General features: G+C 42.1%; 1 protein-coding gene across 2 annotated transcripts in view; it reads left to right on the forward strand.

The window, feature by feature from the left end:
- Positions 1-26239, forward strand: part of LOC126299380 (GTPase-activating Rap/Ran-GAP domain-like protein 3) — a 1486407-nt gene that overhangs the window by 1271091 nt on the left and 189077 nt on the right. For both annotated transcript variants that reach the window (XM_049991244.1, XM_049991245.1), the window contains exons 6-9: positions 2598-2716; positions 11035-11099; positions 11565-11631; positions 14718-14820. In XM_049991244.1, coding sequence (XP_049847201.1) covers positions 2598-2716; positions 11035-11099; positions 11565-11631; positions 14718-14820 — 354 coding nt within the window. The remainder of the gene's footprint in view (positions 1-2597; positions 2717-11034; positions 11100-11564; positions 11632-14717; positions 14821-26239) is intronic.

Below are 26239 nucleotides of genomic sequence, written 5' to 3' on the forward strand. Positions count from 1 at the left end.
CCATAAAGTGCACAAATTTAACGGTGAATAGCTTTTATAACTGTGCGCACGTCATAGTCGGCCTATTTGTGATTGCTGCGGCCATTACAAACCTTTTCTCTCCCAGGGCACAACGTCACAGCGAACTTGACTCTCGGATTACTAGGTCTGTACTCCTACAATATTCCTACAGTAAGTGCCGCTAAGTCTTTTCTTTCTCGTGTTGCATGCAAATGTAAACTATTTTGAGAATTACCCTTGTAGGACCATCCAAGGGTAATAGGTCTGGGTATCAGCAATAAATGTGTCCATGTGTGGATGATATCGTACAGCATATCCCTGCTGTGGACACCAACGTTGCCTGGGTAGTATTGGAGTTTTGCTGTCGTTAACGCACGTGTGTTATGTAACGATATGAATGAAGCGTGACCGGGAATATTTCAAAGCACTATATTTTCAAAACATATGAAAAACTATTTGCACGCACGGCACTGTTCATTTTTTTGCCACCTTTTTGACAATGTTTTAATATCGTCATTAAGAGATTTGCAGGAAACCTATGGAGCCAACTGCGCACGATCTATTCTCACTGCTCACTCTCACAAATAACAAGAGGAACTATCTAAAGTTGCGAACTGCAATTTCCTCAGTTACCGTCTTTTAAGGGCACCAACATGCAGTCTCGCTTTGTCGTCGTGTATCGGTAAGCTGTCGACTGAACTGTTGCGTTTTCTGTCTTTGCCGCTGCGCCCAATCGAATAGAAGCAGCACGTAATAGAATACTAATTCTCGTTTGTGCTTCATCTGTCTCTGTACCTTTACTTCGAAACTGTCAGTGTAATTCAATATGATTCCTTTTTCATCTTTCCAAGATATAAATTAGACCTAAGGAACTCTTGCTATAGATATAATAAAAGTAACTAAGAAAGATCACTTGATATAATTGTGGGTTTTCTTATTCGTCTAATAATTATTTACGTATGTAGTAGGCCATGAAATCTGCGCCACACAGTTTTGCTTAATGTTCTCCTGTTACGAGGCATGTTCAGAAGGTAAAAGTACTAGATTTTTATATGTTTTTAGAAGAAGTGTACGTGAAAATATATTACGGGATATTGTTGATCCACTTGTTGACTATTCTTCCAAATAATTATCACCCTGTTCAATGCATGTAGTGAGCCGTGATAGAAGCTTCTTTACGTCTTCCTCGAAGAAATCTCCCGCCAGCTCCTTCTCCCACTTCAGAATCCCCTTCTGCACCTGCCCGTCGGTTGATATTTAATTCCACTCATTTGTACAGTCAGAAAAGCGAAAAGAAAATAATCTGAAGGCACCAAGTCAAGAAAATACGGGAGGGCGGGTTCAAAACACCCAATGAAATCAGTCCAAGACCGCCTTTTGGCTGTGTGTGGATGACCATTGTCGTACAACACGTACACCGCTCTCGTCAGCATTGTCCTTCTTTTTGAATGTTCCATTTGAGATTTTTAGGGTCTCGTAATGTCGTTGTGCGTTGATGGTCTTCGCCTGGGGTAGAAATTTGACAAAAGTGATGCCTTTGGGGTCCCAAAACACTGGGCCATGATGTTTTTGCTCGAAAGTGTGGTTTTGTATTTTTTAGAAGATGGAGAATAGGTGTGACGCCACTGTGGCGACCATCTTTTTGTCTCTGGCGTGTCATGACCCACTCATGTTTCATCCCCAGTCACAATAGAGCTCAGAAAATCCGCACCTTCCAATTCAAGTCGCTCAAAAAAATCGTCGGCGCTATTGGCTCGATTCTTCTTGTGCTGCTCCGTCAGACATTTTGGAACCTATTATGAGCACAATTTCCGGTATCCCAACGCTTCTGTGACTGTATAGTGTAAGAGAGTTCATTAGAGATGTGGGAACATTGCAGAAATTTCATCCACTGTCAATCGGCGGTATTGACGAATAGTTTCCTCGATTTTTTGCACCAACTCATCAGCCTAAATGGAAGGTCTTGTCTCACTGCTCTGTTCGTCATGAACATTTGTTCTGCCTCCACTAAAAACCCTACGTCACTTAAACACCCTCGTTCTGTTCATAATACCTTCGCCGTAAACCGTTTTGACCGAGCGGGGTGGCTCAGTGCTTAGGACACTGGACTCGCATTCGGGAGGATGACAGTTCAAACCCGCTTCCTGCCATTCTGATTTAGGTTTTCCCCGATTTCCGTAAAACGCTTCAAGCAAATGTCGGGATGGTTCCTTTGAAAGGGCACGGCCGACTTCCTTCCCTTTCCTTCCCTAATACGATGGGACCGATGACCTTGCTATTCGGTCCCCTCCCGCAAATCAACCAAACAACCGTTTTTATTCGCGAAAAAATTTCGGCTGGTGTTATTCCTTCCGCGAGTACGAAGCGAATCACATCACGTGGTTCGCACTTGGCGGAATTTCTTACCGACACCTTTCACGTAACTGGAAACTACAACGTAAGGTTACGTACTGCCGTATTCATTCGATGCTCACTCTGGTCATGGGATTCCCCCCTCCCTCCTCCACTCAGTGTTGCCAACCCTCAAAAAACCACAGCCCGTTATGGTCACAGTAAACTTACTTTCTGAACGTGCCTCGTATTTATTTTCTCTGCAGTTCATCAGAATTACGTGGGATCTGACAGCGAGAAGGTGCCGTTCTTCCTCTCTGTGGTGCTTACCGATGCAAACAACCAATGCGTCCCACAGTATCGAGTAATATTGTGGCGTAAAACGGTAAGTATCATACGTAAACGTTGTTTTCCTACTAACTGCAAAAGAACAAAAAAATCTGTATCTGTCTTTGTGAATCAAACATGTGGTTACCTTACTCTTTCACTATTTCTAATAATTTCTGTGGTACTAAATACTCGCCATTTTAGCTTCATTTGGTTATACACTTGACTTGCTATTCATGTGTTTCTTCTGAATTTGAAGAGGAACACAATTGTAGTTTCATATTAGCAAAGTTTGCACATGTAAAGAGATTGCAGACGTAAGCGTTTACTTCATCTGTACCTAGAATATCTATGCCACGTGTTGAGATTTGCAGCATTTAGCAAGCGACTGCTGATATTGGCATGACCAGTAACTTTCACCAGTAGGAAGGTACTACCGCCCCGAGGATTGTGGTTCAGGGATTTTCTCTGCCTCGTGATGGCTGGGAGTTGTGTGTTGTCCTTAGGTTAGTTAGGTTTAAGTAGTTCTAAGTTCTAGGGGACTGATGACCATAGATGTTAAGTCCCATAGTGCTCAGAGCCATTTGAACTCGAGGATGGTGAGTTCACAAAAGACTCTCTCTTATATTGATATTAATAATGTTTCGATAGTTGTACATTACCATAAAAACCTTTTCGCTACAAAAAATGACGCTGCCGACAGCCTAGTAATTAGGTCAAAGAATCACACATGGTACTAGGAAATCGATTACTATTTGAGTTGTCCCGTATTTGCAGTCAGAATGTAATAAATGTTTTAATTGTGGAACAGTCGGCACATCTGCTATGTGTGTTTGAAAAAAAATATATTATAGCATTCATTGTTAAATGTGAACAATGAGATACTTTTAAAAAATTATCTGGTAGAACTCCAGCCTGTGCGACATAGTAATTGGGTAAGCCACCAAAACACACAAGTTATTCGTTATCCATTCGATGAATATTCTGCGACTTAAAGTTTTAAGAGGAACACTGGTTCAGGTGTGACTATCCTGCTGCACATTCTATTCCGCGTGTCGTTCGCTTACTGACTGATCGATACTCTTTCTCTCCTTCCCTTTCTTCCCTCAGAATAAGTACAAAATGCTCCATACTTGGAAACTATTGGAAAACGATCCTGGAAACTCTTCAGAGCTAACACTACAATTTGGCCTCGTTACGGGTAGGTATAAAACTTACCCTTATGGAGAGAACTTGAAGTTATGGTACTAAGAGATACTGCGTTTGTTTCGAAGGCGTCCATATCAGGACAACTGCTGCTGATAATTAGATATTTCCTTAACAAGTAACGATTTTTTATTATGCGGTATAATGTGTAAAAAAAGAAACACTCAGGTATGTATAAATTGAACAAAAATTAATAAAACCCTAACTTATCGAAAAAGCAAAACAACTGACTCTGAAGTTGAATATATTGTTATCAATGTGGTAGTGCACAAAACTACCATATGCACACCAGCAAAACTGCAATACTTAGTAACTGTATTACAAAGTTGCCAAGAACAAGTCGCAATTTGAAAATAATATCAGTATTGATAAACATATCACTACGAAAAAAGGCTTCCACTGTTTACAACTTAACACTAATGAAAATTAGCGAAGCATGCAATCAGAAAAATATTTAAACGCCCATCTTCTTAATGAAATTTCGTGGCACAAAATGAAAACAGTTTTTACAAGAATTTACATTACTTCTCCTTGACAGCTCTTTCTACACCGTAGAGGATTAACAGGATAGATAATTTCTGTGTGTGCTTGGGTGATATTTCTTAAACTTTATTGTAGATTAAAATTACAGTAAAATTTCAGTTATACATATGGTTGCCGTGTAGCCATTTATTCACTGAGAAAAGAAAATGTTTGGCTTCCAAAGGCTAAGATCTGGTCCCAAGTCAAATTCTAAAATGATTAGAAAATAGAGTTTATAAGTTCAACGTCTTCACAAAACTAGATATGATGAAGAAAATAGAAATATTCCGTTATATCATTGGCACCACATACAAAATACTGGATAAAAAGATAAGGAAACAAATTCAAATAAAGTTCTATAAAGCAATGACAGTAAAATACGTATTATATGGCAGTGGGGCAAGCAAAATAGCAGCTCGAAATGAAGACGAGTACCTTACTATTGGCTACACATAGAATAAAGGGTACGGTAATCAGGCGATGACGCAGTGTTAAAAGTAGTATCGAACTGATTTGATGTTGTAAAAATAATGCAGAGTCCAAGTAATAAGGGATGAAAGAAAACAGCACATCCAAAATAATTAAAAACGATATACCTATAGACTAATAGGGAAAGTGTCTTGAGATAGACCCAGAAAGAGGTTGAGAGTCCAGAAAAACAATCAACCACGTGTAACTTAGGAATATAACAAGAAGACATATTCAACACCTGAGGATCAGGAAGAAAATATACAATATCTGTAAAACTAGTAGTCGCAAATTTGAACGACGGAAAATACAAATTACTGAGCAGCGTGTCGTTTACCGTTCACATCAGGGAGCCTTTGCAGAGGAGTACACGTCAACACGTCTGTCTACAAATAATTGAATACCATTTTTAGGTTAGGCTTTACCGTGACTGTTACTGACATTAAATGAAACAACAAGTTTACTGTTACCAGTCACCGTTTTATTTTTTCCACGACGCGTTTCGAAGGTTTAAACCTCCATCATCGGGTGGATTTACATTAGTTAGTATTAAATACGTGTTTATGTGTTGTGTTGTGTTGTGTTAGAGGAACTTGTGGCACTGCCTAGTGGAGAAACAAGACACTATTTCAGAATATGGTTTTGGATTACTTTTGAGAAAAAATTAAACTGATTGTCAAAAGTAATCCAAAACCATATTCTGAAATAGTGTCTTGTTTCTCCACTAAGCAGTGCCACAAGTTCCTCCAAAATCATTAGACAACACACACACATATGTAATACTAACTCATGTAAATCTACCCGATGATGGAGGTTTAAACCTTCGAAACGCGCCGTGGAAAAAATAAAACGGTGACTGGTAGCAGTAAACTAGTTGTTTCATTTAATTGCATACCAGTTTAACTTGCATCTACGTCTGCATGATTACTCTGCAATTCACATTTAAGTGCTTGGCAGAGGGTTCATCGAACCACTATCGAACTCTCTCTCTCTACCATTCCACTCCCGAACAGCGCGCGGGAAAAACGAACACCTAAACCTTTCTGTTCGAGCTCTGATTTCTCTTATTTTATTTTGATGATCATTCCTACCTATGTACGTTGGGCTCAACAAAATATTTTCTCATTCGGAAGAGAAAGTTGGTGACTGAAATTTCGTAAATAGATCTCGCCGCGACGAAAAGCGTCTTTGCTTTAATGACTTCCATCCCAACTCGCGTATCATATCTGCCACACTCTCTCCCCTGTTACATGATAGTATAAAACGAGCTGTCCTTTTTTGCACCCTTTCGATGTCCTCCGTCAATCCCACCTGATAAGGTGCAGACGTGTATTGCTTTGGAGACAACACGAAGCTCGTTATCATCCATCAAACATCCAAGGATGGGGATCATAAGGACCAGCAAGTGTGTGATTAGCGGATGCACAGAATTCCATGTGTTTCCACATCGAGCTGAAGCCAGGCATGTCCACGGGTACAACATCTTTGAGGCATGTGAAAGCTGTTATGTCACTACAGTAGTTGATAATTTGATATAGTCTCGGGAGTGACTATAAATGAGAGCAAACAAATTTTTACGACAAGGGGGAAAGTTCTGGTCCCTGCACAGAGACGACGTTCATGAAATTTTGCGTTTGTCATGTATGGTACGGAAGTTAAGCATCAAATTGATATGTGCAATATTTTAATTTAAACTCTTGCGTTTTATGCAATTCTTTCAAAGGTACAAATTGAAATACGTTGTAGAAACAAAATTCTTGGTTTGGATGGTTTATTAGCAACAGAACTCCAACCAAAGCTGATGAAGAGTTATAAGAGGTCTGCTTCTTCATTTTAAACAGATGAAAGATGGAAGTCTGGATCCAAACGTTTCCTCACTGCCTTTGAAAATGCAGCTCGTGGAGGAGTACCCAAAACTACTCCCTCAGGTGAAATTATAAAGGAAGTACACACTGTGGGATTCATTAGCTAAGGAAATATATTCCCTAAAAGAGTCTGCAATCATTTTGGGGTACTGACAATAAAGCCGTGTAGATCGCTTAATACATTTTCATTTATTATGACATTTAGACTATTGTCATCATCAGATCTGCAGTTAAGATGAAATTAGCCTTTTCCACATTAACATGGTATGCTGTATATTCCCGACTTTGCAAGTTGGTCCCTTTTCTCCTCTGCCAATCTGAGACACCATAACTTCTTCGGTTTATAAAAAGTCCTTATGCCAAGTTTGCGCAATATACGGCAGGCTCCCTCCGTCACTCTGTGACAGTATGGCAGAAAGCCCCTACCCGACATTTCTTTTTTCGATGTGTTACTTCGCCGAGTGTTTGATTCTGTGACTCCTTATGTAACTGGTGGAGTACCAAGAGTTCCTCAGAACTCCTTCGAGGCGTCGCATCTCGCGTCTGAGGTTCTGCGGCTCATATATTCGTCTTGCTCTCGTTACCAGCATATTAATCACATCTCTTTTCTGGCTCGCATTGGGATTCGACAGTTTGTGCAGGTATTAGTCCGTTTGTGTCGGTTTTCGAAACGCGCTTTGTCTCAAGTTTTCACTTTCCCACGTAACCAGCATATCTAGAAAGGGCAACTGTTGGTCCTTCTCTACCAATATGATAAATTACATGTTAGCATGGAGACTTTTCGGGTGTCTTAGGAAGTCTCCGAGGAGTTCGTCACCATGGTTCCACACAACGAATCCGTATCTCGTTTCTGTGGTACAGGTACGACAATGATACCTTCTCTAAATTCGAACACAAATTCTTTAACTGACTCTTTGATTTCATGCCTTTTTATGTTATTTTATGTTAAGCTGTCTACATGGCATGTGTAGCTCTCCTCTGTCGGCCCACAACATTTCGAGTACTCGGTAATTTTGTGATCTTTTCTCGCGCTATGGAAATCACTGCGTAATGAAACTGTAATTTGAAGCTACACGTAACAGAACTCCGTGAATTTCGTGTGATTGGCGTACATAACGAAATACAGTGAACTCTTTCATTAATTATCCACCCCTGCTCGTGCAGCGTAAAGCGTAGCGCGTTAGCTTGCAAGACTGGGAAGTTATAGCCAGACCCGGCTCGAATCCGCGCGGCACATTAACGACCGTGCGCCGAATATGCCGGCCAACTTGAACGCGGTATTTACGCGATTTCGCACTCTCGTGTAGGAAAATGCCGGGTTGCCCCCAAATTCCGTCTCAGAGAATATAACATACAGAGTGTTAAAACGTGATAGAACGCGAAACTTTCACAATTTGCAGACAGATGACACGAATGACTTCTCTAAACGGAATAAGAAAATTTTATTCGTGAAGCTCTTCTCAGTGTCTTCAGTACTACAGTACTTTTACTTCTGTTAACAATGCTGTGGGCAAATAATAGTGTCCCCATCACGTATAGTACGGCGTTGAGTTCAGGGCGCGTTTCACTGCAACTCTCCCGTAGGTGTGAATGAGAAACTGAATAGGTCGAGATTATTTCAGGAATCTATTTAACGTGGACGTCCTAACGTTACATTTAAAAGCGGTGCACTCGTCCTCTCATAATGTGTAACAGACCTTGCATGTACTGTACGAGTAGGCACGAATTTATAACTCTGCCCTCTGACTCCTTCCGTTTGGAGAAATCGACAGAAGCCGATAGAACCCACGTGCATTTTTTGTGCCTTATGAACACAGTTGTGGATACGCCAAGGACCACTTCTCACTAATTGAAACGTGTCGTTGGCAACTAGATCTCCAGACCCTGCTAGATTAGAGCTGCTGTCTCGAGGGCTCGTACCAAAAATTTCATTTACACTTGTCTTAAAATTCGCTAAAAACAAGTCTGTGCACAATGTTACGCCCTACAATAAAAATTTGTTTAAATTAAGAGTATAATGAGACAAAACAAGAGAAATCTGTGCTATGACGAAACGGAATTCCTTCGTAGTTCTAGCCTATCTCTTGTTGCAGGCACAATGCTGAACTTAAACATTATAACTGTGTGATAAAACTATTTACAACTGTAGATGGAAGTTAATGCTGAATTCTGAGGATAACGACTGCAGTCGATTCGAGCCGGCCACGGTGGTCTCGCGGTTCTAGGCGCGCAGTCCGGAACTGTGGGACTGCTACGGTCGCAGGTTCGAATCCTGCCTCGGGCATGGATGTGTGTGATGTCCTTAGGTTAGTTAGGTTTAAGTAGTTCTAAGTTCTAGGGGACTGATGACCACAGCAGTTGAATCCCATAGTGCTCAGAGCCATTTTTTTGCAGTCGATTCGTAGGTGGCAAGCATTCACCCCAAAAAGTTTTGGGTCATCCGAAAAATTTTGCATGCCGCACTTCTTTATTACAGGCTTATTATTGCCTCCCACGCCGTGCTGAAAACAGTGGGGAAGCAGTTTCCATCTCTATTAAAGCAGTTTCACCCATTATTAAATCGTCGACGCGGAGATGAAATTTATTTGCTAAGACGTTACTTCCACAACGGATATAAAACTTCTTAATCTGGATAATTATATCAATATAAATGCAAGGGACAATTTTTCTGTATTAAAGGCATTTCCTCCTATGTATCCTATTAATGTATTTAAAATAGTACTTTTGTTAATAACTATCAAGAATCAGATGTACTTGTAATGTATTTTCAGTTGATTGAATTCATTTGCTCATAACTGGAACAAATGCAAGTAAGCAGCAAACTTCTGAATCCATTATAAGAATTTGTAACCACAAGAATGTCATTCCAAGTAAGTCCTGATAAAAACTAATATTTGGAACTATTCACTCAGAAAGTTGCACGAGACCCAATTTCTTTCCAGATTACTGAAAATCCATTACGTAATCAACACAAAACCTATCGGTATTACTATATAACTAATATTAGTTGCTGTTTGGAAAGGTCTGATACGCTTTACTGATAAAGGGAAAAATCACAAAATTGTTACAAGAAAGAAATGGGGAGGATCCAGAGGCAAGTTGAAACTTTCAGCTGGTACGTGATGCATACCCACGTGACTGGTTCAGAAGATAACTAACTGCTATGGACAAGTACCTAGGTTCGAATCCCGGTCCGGCACACTTTTTTGACTTGTCACAAATGATTATGACAGCAAAATCAGTGAATTTCAGATTCAATGAGGTAAACTGCAAATATTTGAGTAAATATTTGTGTCTGACTAAAGCCGTTTTATCTACATTTAACGTCGGGTTTGTAATATTTAAACCTGGAAATTGGTGTACACAACGTTTCGTCAGTAAAAAGTTGTATACATTCATAATTTTTCATTTCCTGAAGTTTTGGCTGCCCGTGGGCCTGTGCGATTGGAATTACTGTACTGCGGAAGTACTCGGGAGGTTGCATCACAACCCATGCAATAAAGAATATATTTCTGAACGTAGAACTTTAAATGTTCGCGCAACATGCTTGTAATATAATCGAAGAACTGAATTTAAACACGGGATGCGAATTATTCGTTTTAAAAGCCATTTACATTAAGTAACCCAATTTTAAATCATATCTTCCAGTTTTGGTGAATGGAAAAGAGAAACCAAAGGCACGAAGTGTCCATAAAACGTTCTGCGTGACATTTTCTTGGTTACATCACAATCATTACATAGGTAACACGTGTAGGAAACACGTGTTTGCTAGCTCATTCACTTTATACTAAACAATGTCTACAATCCAGCTCCAACAAGACACCGCCATTCAGTGTGAATATTATCTGCTTTATATTCATTTTTGAAAATCATTTTGAAGTCTGGAATAATGGATCCGCTGTTAAAGCAAATATACCAGTCCTTAGAATTCCAAAAGCGAGCGCAGCCTCCACTCATTTTGTTCCTGTACGGCAGAAGAACTTGACACATCTCTTTACCCCGTGACTGCAATTTAGATATTTATTCTCGTAATTAATATTTACACATTACTTGGAAATTTTCTAATTGTTGGCTACTTGTGTCCTATTTATCTGATAGGTAAATGAGGAACCAACCTGATATTCCTCTAAATAAGTTGACATGAGTGAAGCTACAAACTTGAGCTTCAGATATTAATCATAGGAAGCTACGTTATACTTCCGGATATTTGAACATATAAATATAAATATTATTTAATTTCGCAGTAGGTTTTTACAGGGTAGACATCATGCTAATTCCTGATAACTTTCAAAATTAAATTGTTTCATTTTTTCAGGGGTCGCAGAAAATTTCTCTTGCTTACTCACCCAACAAGCCAACAACAGTCAAGCAAATTCTCTGGTAAGATGTTAAACTGTAAATTCTGTACGAAATTTAGCGTTAATACACTACGTCCGGTATTTATGTTCTAAAAGGATTCGAAAATGTGAATGAAGATTGTTTATTATTCCTTTTGCTGCTGTTCAGATTATATCTTTTGATTATATTCTTGCACATGACTTTAATTGCAAAATTTACTTTTAACAAACAGTGGTGTCTATGTGATCAATGCGACTACGTTTTCTTTCTTTCACAACGTAGCACTAAGTGTCAGTATAAACGAGTTATGTGTTGCAGTTTCCAGGCACTGGCCTGAACTGTCATTTCTTCCACGATATAAACTGTTGCTAATTAAAGGAAACATTTTTATTTACAAGAAAGAACTGAAGTCATTCATATTTTGTAACGCTGTGTCCAAAATATGTCGAGCTTTAATATTAAAAACAACGTGGAAAGTTTAATCTTCTGTTTTCATATCGCATGCAGCAACTTCTCTTGTGTGGAGAAACTGGACAAGGGACCAAGGGAAATATTTACACCTGATTTGCAGAAGGTAACTGAAATCACATAAAATATAATTTGTGTATGTATCGTAATGTCTTTAAATTTTTAAGTTTCTGTGTTTCATAAACCTCGGCACGCATATGAGGTATGGAAATTCTGTTTGCATCCGATGCGCCGACTGTATGCACAATTTTCCCACACTGCAGTACTTTTTTAAAGAAACCAATCTCTCTTTAGTGCGAAGTGATAATATTCGACCTAAGACCTCTTGGACACTCGAAAATAAGAAACTGCATTAGACAGAGAATCATTTTCATCCCTTAAGAAGGAATGCTGTGATACTTTACAGTAAGGTCTGGATAATTCACAGCATTTTCGGGTCTCTGAAGTCTAAGAACATTTTTAATTCCCAGTTTAGAGCGTATATCACGACTGTTCAAATAACTTTTGGGAATGTAGCCCGGTGGCTTCGTCGACTACCGCCTATATTTCGACAGGTGACCACCGTATCATTTTCCAGGCCAAACTGAAGCAAGTAAGCGTTGCGCAAGTGAATTTGAAACCTCAGTTTTCAGAGCAGTTCCGGAAAGATAAGATAACACACACACACACACACACACACACACACACACACACACACACACACACGCACGCGCGCGCGCGCGTGCGCTCTGAAACACTAGCCCCACCATACAACCAAAGATAATCGATGCCAGAAATTATCGATAGTGAAAATTACTAAACAACGGGTGACGAGGAAGAGAGCAGGAGTCCACGCAGAATTTAAACAAAAACCTCCACCGCTATTCACGAGGCAACTTGCTAAGTTAATTTCAACTACTTCCTATATAACACTATCCCAATAGCTGGAAGTGCGTGTCCAAATCTCCTTGTTGTTAAATTCCGTAGGGTTACCGGCACCAAGACGATGTTGTGCAATAGCCGATTTGTTCGGCTATTGTGGGCGTATGTGACCCTTGTACTTAGTACATCGGTCCTCCACGGTCCTGATAGTCTGACCAATATATGACATGCTACAAATGTTAGGACTACGATAGACACCCGCCTTACGAATACCAGGATCATCCTTATCGGAACCTGAAAGGGCCCTAATCTTAGATACAGATTGGAAGATACATTCACGTCATACTTCTGCAAAATAATACCAGTCCTGTTGGATATGCTCCCTGCTAAAGGCAGGAAGGCCATAGACCTTGATGCCGACTTGGTGTCATCATCATCCACCCGGGGCACGGTTGATCGATAGCGCGGCGACGTCTGTTTTGCCTTTCACTGTATTCATTCTGATGGAAGGTGACCTCAAAATGGGTTTACTCAGGGTCTAAAATGTCGTGGGCCGTGTGAACCTAGGTACGTGGTACCCCTTCACACTGAGCATAATGGAGACAACTGTCAGCCTGTAGATACAAGTCAGTGTAAGTAAGCTTCCTATAAACAGCATGTCTCAACGTATCACCAACCTTCCTCCCGACCAACACATCAAGGAAGGGAAGGCAGCCATCCTTTTCCACCTCTATCGTGAAACGAATATTTCAGGTGTTCTAAGAAATCGTCCAATTTCTCACTCCCATAAAGCCTAACAACAAAAGTATCATGAACACATCTGAAAAACACGCATGTTTCAAAGCCGCCTACTCCAAGGCATGTTCTTCCGTAAACAGATTTGCAATGATATATGACAACGGGTCTCCACTCGCAACTCCATCGCTCTTCTCATAGAACAGTAACGAATCAGACAGAGTCACACCAGTGAAGAGAGAGACCACATCAAAACTTATTAGAATAAACGCATTGCCTCTAACGACGTAAGAAACCAGCCGAGTTATTAATGTGATTATCACCCCAATCAACTAATGGGCTCAACAGAACAGGATGGTGTTTTGCCACACAACGTGTCGGAGCACTGATGTTACGATCGGAAGAAGAGGAATCCCTTCCTTGTGGACCTTAGGAAGGCCATATAATCTAAGAGGAACAGCACAATAAGAATTAAGACTCTTGATAGTCTCCTGTGACAAAGAACTTTTCTTCTGGAGGCTGTTAGTCTTTCTCTCAACACTTTTTGTGGTATCAGCACCGATCCTGCGATACGCTGTATCAGATACTAAACACTCCGTCTTTTGAACGTAATCCTGCTTGTCCAGAATAACTGTCGTATTGCTCTTGTCCGCGTGTAAGATAACAATATCCGGATGAACTCTAAGTGAACATAAAGTGACCCCCTCTGCTGCTGTTACATTACTCTTGGGTGGACGTCCCCCAGTCAGCACACGACATGCCTCCTTCCCAGCCTTCCCTGCAACGCCAGCAGGTTTAAAAACAGCCTGTTCGACAGAAGTAATAAAATCATCCACCAGCAAACACTTGGGCGTCAGTGCATACTTAAAACCTTTCCCTATTACGAATAAAACTGCGTCACGAGAAGCTTTATCCATGCGATTTATCACAGAGCGATAGAGTTAAGCTAACCTGCCCCTTGTTCAGTAATTTCCACTATCGATAGCTTGTAGCGCCGCTCATTTTTGGTTGTGTGATACCCTAGTGTTTAGAGAGTGAGAGAGAGAGAGAGAGAGAGAGACAGTCTTATCTTTCCAGAATTGCTTTGCAAAACAATGTTTTAAATTCACTTGCACAGCGCTTACTTGATGCAGTTTTACCTTGAAAACAACAGGGCGGTCGCCTGTCGAAATATCGGCAGTTGCCGACAACTTCGCCCTGCTGCATTCCCGTAAGTTATTTGAACTTTGTACACCCCGGGAGAAACTCAGGTCTTATATCATGACTGTCTGGCGTTAGGAGTGCAGATTTCGAACATTTTTCCCTGGAATGACGGAATGCAGTCACGCAATTGTTGCATAGAGTGCAGAAATTACCACAGAAACACTCAACAGGCAGCAGTTGCAACTTTAATTTCTACTCCATTGTATTTATTTTCCATGGGAGATTATTTTTTCGTGTTTGTGTTACACGTTTGCTGCAATTCACGTCCCTTTTAACTTATTATCAATGTCTCCGTAAGCACAGAGCACTATTCATCGTTGCCACCTGTGTTTGTGTGTGTCATGAAACGCTTTGTAGTGTGCGTTGCTTCCATTACAGTTGTTTTCATTCCAGGACCTGCTTCTGTTGGAAGAGCAAGAGGGATCAGTGAACTTCAAATTTGGCGTCCTTTACACTAAGCCTGGCCAGTCAACTGATGACGAAATGCTCAGTAATGGTGAGTATTCAGTTTCATGTTGATGAACTTGCTTCTACCATTCATTGCTAACAACGATGTCTACGATAACTAGAAAAGACAATTCTCAAACAACCATAGTCGTATTTCATAAAAATAGCACATTTTAGTGACACAGTGATACAAAAAAGTACCAACTGGTATTATACTTTACAGTGTATTGTACGAATAATCGAATTGTGTCTCACCTGCATATAGTTCAACAGTTAATCCGTCACCTCAACCGAACAGTCAAATTAGTGAGATCTACTTGTGCTCATCCCATAATGATAACATTCTACTCCTGATGAAGTAAATGGAGTTTCTCACCAACATTTGGAGGTAACAGGTGACCGCCCAAAATTAGCGGGTTGTAAGTTGCGTTTCAATATCAGGTAATTAGCACCAATGCGCTGTGTTGTACCTTAAGACATATATGTAGAAAATACTTTTATAGTCAATGGTGCTTTTATGTCTGGTGTATACCTCGTGTCTTTTGAAGAAGAATGAAGTATTTGCCGATAGAGAACATAATAAAATCATGAGTGTTCAGTATGATGTATTTGCTACGTATACTAAAATACTTAAAGATGAATGGTGGGGCTAAAAACGTTAAAGATCAGCAATAACAGTAAATAAAAAATATTCTTCCGAAAAAAAACACACACACACGCGATGAAATCGTTTATTAGGAGGGTAATATCGAAAGTATGGTCTCCTATTTTTTTTTATAAGTACATAGACCTACAATGGTTTACATCAGTTTACAGATTGAACATTTAGCTACTTTTCGACATAATCACCATTTCTGCCAATGCATTTCTGTAGACGCTGTGGCAGTTTTTTATGCCCATGTCATACCAGCTTGCCGCCATGCTGTTCAGAAAGTTATGAACCTCTTCTTTCACCTCGTCGTCGGAGCTCAATCACATGGACCACAATTAACGCTGACAGGTACTGTGAGACTCTGAAAAAACTCAAACGGGCAATTCAGAACCGGAGAAAAGGAATGTTGAGCAAGGGCATACACATTCTCCATGACAATGCCCGCCCACAAATCGCTCGGCAAACCGTTGCTCTCGTGTAACAGTTTCAATGTAACATAGTCACCCTCCCACCCTATAGTCCTGACTTGGCGCCCAGTGACTATCACCTGTTCCCTAGGTTAAAAGAACGTTTGGCCGGAAAGCGATTCAGCTCCGACGACGAGGTGAAAGAAGAGGTTCGTAACTTTCTGAATAGCATGGCGGAGAGATTGTATGACATGGGCATAGAAAAATTACCTAAAATGCATCGACAGAAATTGCGATTGTGTCGAAAAATAGCTAAATGTTCAAACTGTAAACTGATGTAAACCATTGTAGAAATTAACAGGTCTATGTACTTATAAAAAATAGGATACCTTACTTTTGGGATTACCCTCGTATTTGTATTCCAAAACTTATTATAAAAAAAGTTTAATGGGTGACGTACGAGAAAATACATGAGTGCATATGACAAAATTTATGAGGCACCACCTAATATCGTGTCAGATTTCCTTTGTCCTGCGTACTGCCTCCCGGGGTGGTCTAGCGGTCCTAGGCGCTCAGTCCGGAGCCGCGCGACCCCTACGGTCGCAGGTTCGAATCCTGCCTCGGGCATGGATGTGTGTGATGTCCTTAGGTTAGTTAGGTTTAAGTAGTTCTGTTGTAGCGGACTGATTACCATAGATGTTAAGTCCCATAGTGCTCAGAGCCATTTGAACCATGCTGCCTCTATAGCTGTTCGTAGCTGCGGAAGTGTTGCCGGTGCAGGACTTTGTACTCCACCCATCCTCTCGATTATGTCTCATTAATGTTCGACGAGACTCTTGTCGCTCGATCTGGGAGGTCAAATCATTTGCTCGAACTGTCCAGAATATCTCCATACAAACAGTGAACAACTGTGGCACGGTGACATGGCGCATTGGCAACCATAAAAATTCCATCGTTGTTTGAGAACATGAAATCCATGAATGGCTGCAAATGGTCTCCAAGTAGCCGAACGTAATCATTTACAATTATCGGTGCAGTTGGACCAGAGAACTCAGTCTAATCCATGTAAACATAGCCCACACAATTATGGAGCCACCATCAAATTACACAGTACCTTTTTAACAACTTGGGTCCATGGCATCGTGGGGTCTTCACCACACTCTAACACTACCATCAGCTGTTACCAGCTGAAATAGGGAGCCACCTGACCAGGCCACGGTGTTCCAGTTTTCTAGAGCCCAACCGATGTGGTCACGAGCCCAGGAGAGGCGCTGCAGACGATGTCGTGCTATTACCAAATGCACTCGCGTCGGTCGTTTGCTGCCATAGCCCATTAACCCAAAATTTCGCTGCACTATCCTAATGAATACGTTCATCGTACGTGCCACATACATTTCTGTGCTTATTTCACGCAACGTTGCTTGTCTGTTAGCACTGACAACTCCACGCAAACGTCGCAGTTCTCGGTCGTTAAGTAAACGCCTTCGGCCCGTGGTGAGAGGTAATGCCTGAAACCTGGTATTCGCGGCACACTCTTGACACTGTGGATCTCAGAATATTGAATTCGCTAACGGTTTTCGAAAGGAAATGTCCCATTCGTCTTGCTCCAACTACCATTCCGCGTTCAAAGCCTGTTAATTCCCGCCGTGCGGCCATAATCACATCGCAAGCCTCTTCACGCGAATCAACTGCATACAAAGGAAAGCTCCGCCAATGCAATGCCATTTTATACCTTGTCTACTCGATAATATCACCATCTGCATACGTGCATATCACTATACCATGACTTTCGTTACCTCAGTGTATAAACTAAAGTAACTATTACTGTTTGAGAGAAAGTTAAACCAAATTTTGCATATGTTGTCATTATGTTATCAGCTACAATCTGGATTATTTTTTCAGTTCTTTTCTCAAATGATTACAACAGGACTTTTCTGGATACTTTTAGAACACTATCACTTGAGAAACATTTTTATCAAAATCCCGAGTTGGTTGGAAAGCCTTGCCCATAATGCTCCAAACGTTCTCAACTGGGGAGAGATCAGGCGACCTCGCTGGCCGAGGTAGGGTTTGGCAAGCATGAACAAAAGCAGTAGAAACTCTCGCCGTGTGCGGGCGGGCATTATCTTGCTGAAATGTTAGCCCAGGATGGCTTGCCACGAAGGACAACAAAACGGGGCGTACAATATCGCTGTGGTGTAGGGATTTTGCGGATGACAACCAAAGTTGTCGAAATGAAATGGCATCCCAGTCTATCGCTGCTGGTTGATATCCCTCTTCTAACTGGGGTGTCTCCAGGCACGTCTTCGGTGCCCATTGGGCCTCGCTTCGAAGCGGGACTCATCACTGAAGACAATTCTGCTCCAGTTAATGAGATTCCAGGCCGAATGTTTTCGACACCATTGCAAACGGGTTTGTCGGTGTACAGAGGTCAATGGTAGTTGGCGCAAGGGGCGCCGTGAGCTCAGCCCTCTTTCTGTGAGTCGTCAATTAATTGTCCTTTGTGGTCAGCGAAGCACAGGTTACAAGTCGGATCAGTGCTGGTGAATACAGTGGTGTGAGTGCCTCCCTGACTATTGCTCGATGTTCACGTTCTGTCGTCCCTCTAAGTCGACCTCTTCCTTCTCGACGCTGTGTTCGGCCACGGTTCACAATTTCCTGGCAACAACGTCAGATAGTGGTATCGTACCTATTCAAATGTCGAGCGAGTCACTGCTTACTGGAACCGGCTCCTCTGAGCCCAGGTACACATCCTCTCTCAAATGCTGACTTCTGTGTATATCGTTCATGTGCCTTTCTGCGAGGCATAGTTACCATACAATTGTGTACACGAAATATCCTCGCCAGTTACGCGATGAAATTGTGCTGCAGCGTCATACATTCATCCATCGGCCACGGAAGTTTGCACTGTTGCACTTCCCGCCGCTACTTTTATGAATATCAGTTTGTGACTAATATGAACAAATCTTTCGTGGTGCATCTTTATTTTTTACTTTAGAGTGTAATACACTAAATATCGAGCAATCCATGTGTCGCTATTTTGTTTACTGTTGCAAGTAGTAGGTACCTGGTTTTAAAATATCAGTGATGTCGATTCTGTGTGGCGCGGTTTTGTTTACGAAACGTAACTTTTTTCTTGTTTCTGTTTCATATTCTACACACTGCCACACCGAGCCACAAAGCCGCATTGGTTGCTTACGTAATAAATACAGTGGTCAAAATAATGCTTTAATGTCAATACTGGAAATAATAGGAAACAAAACTGATTTTGTTCTGTCAGGTACAATCATAAGAAAACAAAAATATAGGAGACAAACACATTTCACTTGCTAAGCAGGAACAAAAAAAGACTTATATTACAAGAGATCCCCCTGGAAACGTTATAGTTTCTTCTCACTGTCACCTTGCATAACATATTTTTTTAATGAAACAATTAGCCCTCCTCGTAATTGGAGACACTTTTGGATGGGGTTATGCAATCTCCTTACCAAAATGTCCAGATCTGACTGTCGGATATTATCCCATTCGTCCACAGCGGCCGCTGTGATGCTCTGTAAGGTCTCTGGTGAGACAGAATGATTACAAACGACTCCTTTTAGATTGGCCCTTGCATTATCAACGCAGATGAGATCTGGATAACATGAAGGCCGCTCTGTCAGACTGATTCTGTGCTCCACTAGGGAGGTGTTCACAAGGTTCTAACGATGGGAGCGTATATTGTCGCTCATTAGCGTGAATCATGTTCACCAAAGGGAGCCACAATGCGTGCAAGGATGTCGTCCCGATCGTTCACACCAGTCATCTTCCCATGTATTGGCACAAGCCGTGTCCAGCGGCCACACATGATTCCACGCAAAAACTTGGCTGAACCGCCTTGATAAGGATGGCGGTCCACGATACAGATATGGGGTAAATTTTGTCCTCGTTGCCTGCACACATGAATTTGAGTATTTTCAGTGCGGACACCGTTACGCGTGTCACCAGAAAAGGGCATTTGTTCCACAGTTGGCTACTCCACGAAGACTGGCTTCGTGACCATGCAACACGAGCCCCTCTCCGAAGCCCATTTGGAGGAGAAATCTTGAGAGATCTGGCACGTAGTCCCTGTTCATGTAACCTATTTCGCATCGTTTATGTTGACACCTGCTCTCCTGTCGCCGTTTGGAACTCCCGCCGTAGACAGCATTGTGCTGAAAGTTTCTACTTGCTGTGATATTCGGATATGGACCATGTATATCTCATGTTTCTTTTCTTCTGCTGCCATTTCTGTGACGATCCTCAACTGACCCTGTACCACTTTGACTCACAGCGACATCCGCTGACACGTCCACTCGTCTCGTTCCCTGCTCCATTTGAATGACTATGCAGAGACTCTGATCATTCGTTATTGTTGCCCGAACCATCCTCGAGCAACACAACCCTGGTACTAACACGCACCACGAGTACTGCAGTCTCGCCGGTGGACACGATTGTCATAGACTGTGCATATTCTCCCTTCAAGGCAGAAACATGGACTGTTTCCGCTAGTATTACATTACAGACAAACCAGTCTATTGATATCATACGTACTTCTGCAGCAAAACGTTCAGTATTAATATTACGGCAATGTGCAACATTTATTTTGACCACTTATTAGAACATTATGAACTACCGGCAATACAAATTATTTTTCTAAAGCAGTTTAGTTTCGTGATTGAAGCATCAGCAAACCGTTTTTGTTTTTACCCCTCACAAAATTCGTTTTGTTATTTTGAGGAACTAATTATCTCCATGTTGGGAATGAGTGAGTAGGAGTTGCTGTCAACGTACCACCAGTATTCCAATGCACTGGAATGCATATGAATGATTGGCCCCGTCCGCATATAGGTTCGTAATGCAGCAGTTGGTTGGAGACGCGCCAAACTACAGCCGAACGACGTTGCAGGAAGAAACCGTAGAGGAGACGGTGGCTAACCGTCCATCTTGCAATCCAACATGAGCCGCAGATGCTTGTGGACAGCAGCCAGTAAAAGGCCTCCCGACGTGCGTGGTTTTGCAAACATCGACGAACTGTGTGTGCCACATGACGGAACATACCATGAGGAAGGCTGTCTAATGTGATTGAATAGTCGATAATCCAAATGTGCATTTACTTTGTGTCATTACAGTGTAAAAGTTGTGAGTAATTGATTTGCTGAATATCTGTCAGACCGTTTCTCGAGCCACTTATCCCATATCCACGTGACTGCTTTTGTTTTTCCTCCAACGCAACTAGTTTCTCCTTAGGCTGTTCTAACATCAAAACTGATCATCATTCCTCACCAGTCCAATGTGTTAATCTGATCGTATTGTAAACGTTGTCTTCTGCGGCGTTATATCTCCATCTGAGCACACAAATGGCTTGGAAACAACAACTACATAACCTCAGCGTATTCTGGATCACCTTTAGCGCATGGCGTCGTTAACCTATATATTGAACAATTCGAGGCAGCAGATCTCGGGACAGCTCGCCTATCCTACAGATTTGTGGACGACTCGTACGTAGTCTGACTGCATAATGAAGAAAACGTGCAAGAATTATTGTGCCACCTTAACAGCATACACGAGAACGTCAAGTTCACCAAGGAGGTGGAACAAAACGAATCGCTACAGTTTCAAGAGATTAAGATAAAGAAAAACCTTTATGGCAACCTGGGATATTTCGTCTACAGACATACACGGAACTGTGCCTATTTGCCAATAGCTGCCACCACCCGTCGCATCTCAAATCTGTACTCATCATCCCGCTACAGAGAGTCGGAGACATATACGAAAAGGAAGGTCTGTCTATCTACACTCATGCTCATAAATTAAGGATAACTGCAGAATGTGATGCCACACAACGTGGCCCTACACAAAACTGGCGCTAACAGCATAGGCACATAAGAAACACACACGACACAGATGTGTAAGTCCACGGTATTGGTGATAAGTTGAGAAAACCGTCCCGAAACATATCTGCTACAAAACGCCACTGTTTCCTGCGCATGTACTCCGACATCAATACGGGATATGGTCACCACGCAACGAACAAACGCCGCACAACGGGTTGGCGTACTCCGGATCAAGTGGTCGACCAGCTGCTGGGGTATAGCCTCCCATTCTTCCACCAGTGCCTGTCGTAGCTCCTGAAATGTCTAAGGGGTTTGAAGACGTGCAGCGATACGTCGACTGAGAGCACCCCAGATGTGCTCGATGAGGTTTAGGTCTAGAGAACAGGCAAGCCACTCCATCCGCCTGATATCTTCTGTTTCAAGGTACTGCTCCACGATGAGAGCTCGGTGGGGACATTAAGGGGTTGGTATCTGGTTCTTGGTTTACCACAGGTGAAAACCTGGCGAGAATCACTGTTCAGACTATACCTGGTCTCGTCCGTGAACATAACCTGGCACCATTGTCCCAATGACAATGTACTGTTTTCTTGACACCAGGCTTTACGGGCTCTCCTGTGACCAGGGGTCAGTGGAATGCATCTTGCAGGTCTCTAGGCGAATAAACCATGTCTGTTCAGTCGTCTGTAGACCGTGTGTCTGAAGACAACTGTTCCAGTGGCTGCGATAAGGTCCCGAGCAAGGCTACCTGCAGTACTCCGTGGCCGTCTGCGGGCACTGATGTTGAAACATCGGTCTTCTTGTGGTGTTGTACACTGTGGACGTTCCGTACTGTAGCGCCTGGACACGTTTCCTGTCTGCTGGAATCGTTGCCATAATCTTGAAATCACACTTTGTGGCACACGGAGAGTCAGTGCTACAACGTACTCTAGTCGCCTTAGTATTCTGCCCCTCATAACGTCATCAATATGTGTTCTTTGAGCCATTTTCAACACACAGTCACCATTAGCACGTCTGAAAACGTCTTCACACATACTCGCTGCACAGTACTCTGACATGCACCAACACACCTCTGCGTATCTGGACTGGTGCTGCCAGCGCCACCGTGCGACGACCGCAGGTCAGATGCACCGCATGGTCATACCCCGAGGTGATTTAAACCCGCAAATCGCCCATCACAGCTTTGTTTCATCATGTATCAGCATTATCCTTAATTTATGAGCGTGAGTGTAGTTTCAGTATCTGCTTGAAACCTTTTACAAAAATGGCTACTCAGACACAAAAATAAGACGCACTGTCCAGCCATGAAGAAGAAGAAGAAGAAGAAGAAGAAGAAGAAGAAGAAATAAAGAAGAAGACAATCCACAGGAAGAAACCAAATGTCTGGCGTGCTTTCGTACGCAGAGCCGCTTACAACCAAAATTGTCAGGACAATAGAACCATTTTCCGCTCATCGGTTAAAATCGAAAATATTCTTAGGCCATTTGAAGACCAACAGGCACTTGGTATTTACAGCATCAATTGCGAGTGTGGTAGGCGGGGCGTCAACTTGGCGTAATTATGCATCTGGCAGCCCTGTTCAGAACTTGTGAGATGCACTCCTCTCGGCCAAACGGACAAGCCTGCAGTGGCAGACCACACCATAAACGAAAGACACACTTTTGTGTTTGATTGTACACAGGTATTGTGCCGTGCCAAAGGGCTCTGGTCATCAAAAAGGTTGTGGATGATGATTATGATGATGATGATGATGATGATTGGTTTGTGGGGCGCTCAACGGCATGTTTATCAGCGCCTGTACAAATTCTCAACCTTTGCTCAGTCCAAACTCACCACTTACATGAATGATGATGAAATGATGAGGACAACACAAACACCGAGTCATCTCGAGGCAGCTGAAAATCCCTGACCCCGCCGGGAATCGAACCCGGGACCCTGTGCTCGGGAAGCGAGAACGCAACCCGCGACCAAGAGCTGCGGACGAGGTAGTGGAAATAAGAATACACGACAATATTGTCATCCGGGACAACGGCTTCCAACTGAGCTCCACATGGGATACGGCATTAGAAAAAATGCCTCAGGAACGCTCTGATGTGAAATCAGTTGGGGACAGCGGGCAGAACAGACAGGCAGCACCAGGACTCGACCCCCGGACCATCCTTCGCCCCCACCACCATCCACGGCATCACAACACGTGTAGGAAACCCACAGAAACGTTGCAACAACTCGTCTGATAATCGGAGAAGATTTCATCAATGAAATTCGACGAGTAAGTATGCATTCCCATCTATCACGATACGTATTCAGGATGCTCACCGTAACATGCGAGCTAATTCTGTTACGGAGAAATATGTGCTCTGATCATATCAGCGTTGTCTTTATGGATGTTTTGAGATGAGTAGCTCGCACTTTGAGCACATGAAGAAGCTATAAATTTGTTGCTTTCGAAAATGAAAAAAAATTTACATTAATATTGTAAACAGGTCTTAGTCTAAATTTTGCACCACACACTCCCACTATTTAACAAGCAATTTGTTACCAGATAACGAACATGTCAGTTCATACAGCAAGCAGTCAGACCTTACGCAGTGCCTGATATCCAGATAATCATATATCTGGTTATCATCTATAAACTATAATTTCTGAATTAAAAGTGAGGACTATTGCTTACTACGAAGACGACCCCCTTCATCTCATTTGCATTCTGCTTACTAACTTCTCGTGTAAATATTCTCCAAGGCCAGAATTACAAAGTTCTAAGCAATTCCAGGGTGTGAGCTCCATCATGCCAGAAAGCGTGCAGGCTCCGTAAGGCCTAAATGCCAGTCTGCAGACCCTCTTTATCCTAAAACAGTTGTCGGCAGATAACAGGAGGTTACAAAACATCTCAGACAACCAATAGCAGAATAAGAAACCCTGCTTACATATATAGCAAAATGAAGCAGCTAGAATGAATGCCCTCTCAAACGAGGATATGTGTGGTTGATGTCGTTGAGCATCCCTGTCCACGTTTGAGGATGTCAAACACCTTTCAGCCGTCAGTTTTCAACCTTATTTTATTAGGCAACCTGTTTCTTCTCTATATTACGCCATCTTTAGGCCCCTGACCGACGTGTAGGAATAATCTACCTCTCTTTTGATCAGAGCAGGGCCAGCAATACTGGTATTAGTAGATGTCTACTTGCTACAGTGACCACTTCAAATATCGCCCTCCGAGTTGGCTCTGGTAAGAGTTTGGCGCAGACTCTACGAAGCCACGGACCCAAGTTGCCAATAAGCCACTGTGCAGGCGGGTTGTGACTCCATAATGCTGTGGGCTGTGTTTACATGGTATGGACTGGGTCCTCTGGTCCATCTGAGCCGGTCATTGTCAGGAAATATTTACGTTCGGCTGCTTGGAGACCATTTGCAGCCATTCATGGACCTAATGTTAACAAACATGTCACCGCGCCTCAATTATTCGCGGCTGGTTTGGAGAACATTCTGGAAATTCTAGCAAATGATTTGGCTACCCCAATCGCCCAACATGTATCCCGTCCAACATTTATTGGAAATAATGGAGAGGTCAGTTGGTGCACAGAACCTTGCACCGGCAACTCTTTCGCAGTTATGGACGACTATAAAGGCAGTTAGGTTCAGTATTTCTGCAGGGGATTTCCAACAACTTGTTGAGTCGGTGCCACGTCGAGGCAAAGGCAAAAAGAGGTCCGACACGATATTAGAAGGTATGCCATGACGTTCGTCATCGCAATATACAGTGGTGGAAATATTTATTGCATCACCTCTTACAATTAGCTATTTTTGTTACAATCATTGAATAACTGAGCTAAATTTGCCTGATTTCTCTTGATTTCTATTTTTGTGAATATACACAACAATTTTTGTTAATTTGTTTTTATCCTGAATTTTTGTATCAATAAAAATGTTCCTTTTTATAATTTAAAACTTTATTGAAAAATGATTGTAAGTGGATATGTCAGCTATTCTGAAATATGAATACTAGTATTGAAAGAAACACTGCATATTAATGTTGTAACATAACACTGATGGATTTTAGTGTTTGTATTGCCTCATATGAACACACTGTTGCATTTAATACTTTGTTGTTCCACCACGCACCTTAATCACCGCTTGGCATTTTCAAGGCATTGAAAGAATCAACTTTTTAATGTACTCCTCACTCAGTTCATGAAATCACACACGCACAAGGGTATCCGACATCTCCTGTTTATTCCGTGGCTTCTTTTCGGTGATAGCATTTCCCATAACCTTCCAACGGTTCTCAATAGGATTGAGATCAGGGCTGTTTCCAGGCCACTCTGCTCTTCGAACCGCATTTTGTCGAAGAAAAGATTTTACCTGAAATGTAGAAGTACTTGATAATTAACCAAGAAAGTAATCTGCTTCGTGTTTGGTGCAAATATTAGTCATAGGACTCATCTTCAAAGCTCTATGGAAACGAGCGGAGTCATCCTGAAATATACAATTGCAAACACCTCCAAACTGGTCTCTAATGGTTGGCATAAGGTTCCTTTCAAGGATGCTAATGTAGGCATCTGC

This window comes from Schistocerca gregaria, chromosome X (genome assembly GCF_023897955.1).
Source record: "Schistocerca gregaria isolate iqSchGreg1 chromosome X, iqSchGreg1.2, whole genome shotgun sequence".
In the NCBI taxonomy this organism is placed as follows: Eukaryota; Metazoa; Arthropoda; class Insecta; order Orthoptera; family Acrididae; genus Schistocerca; species Schistocerca gregaria.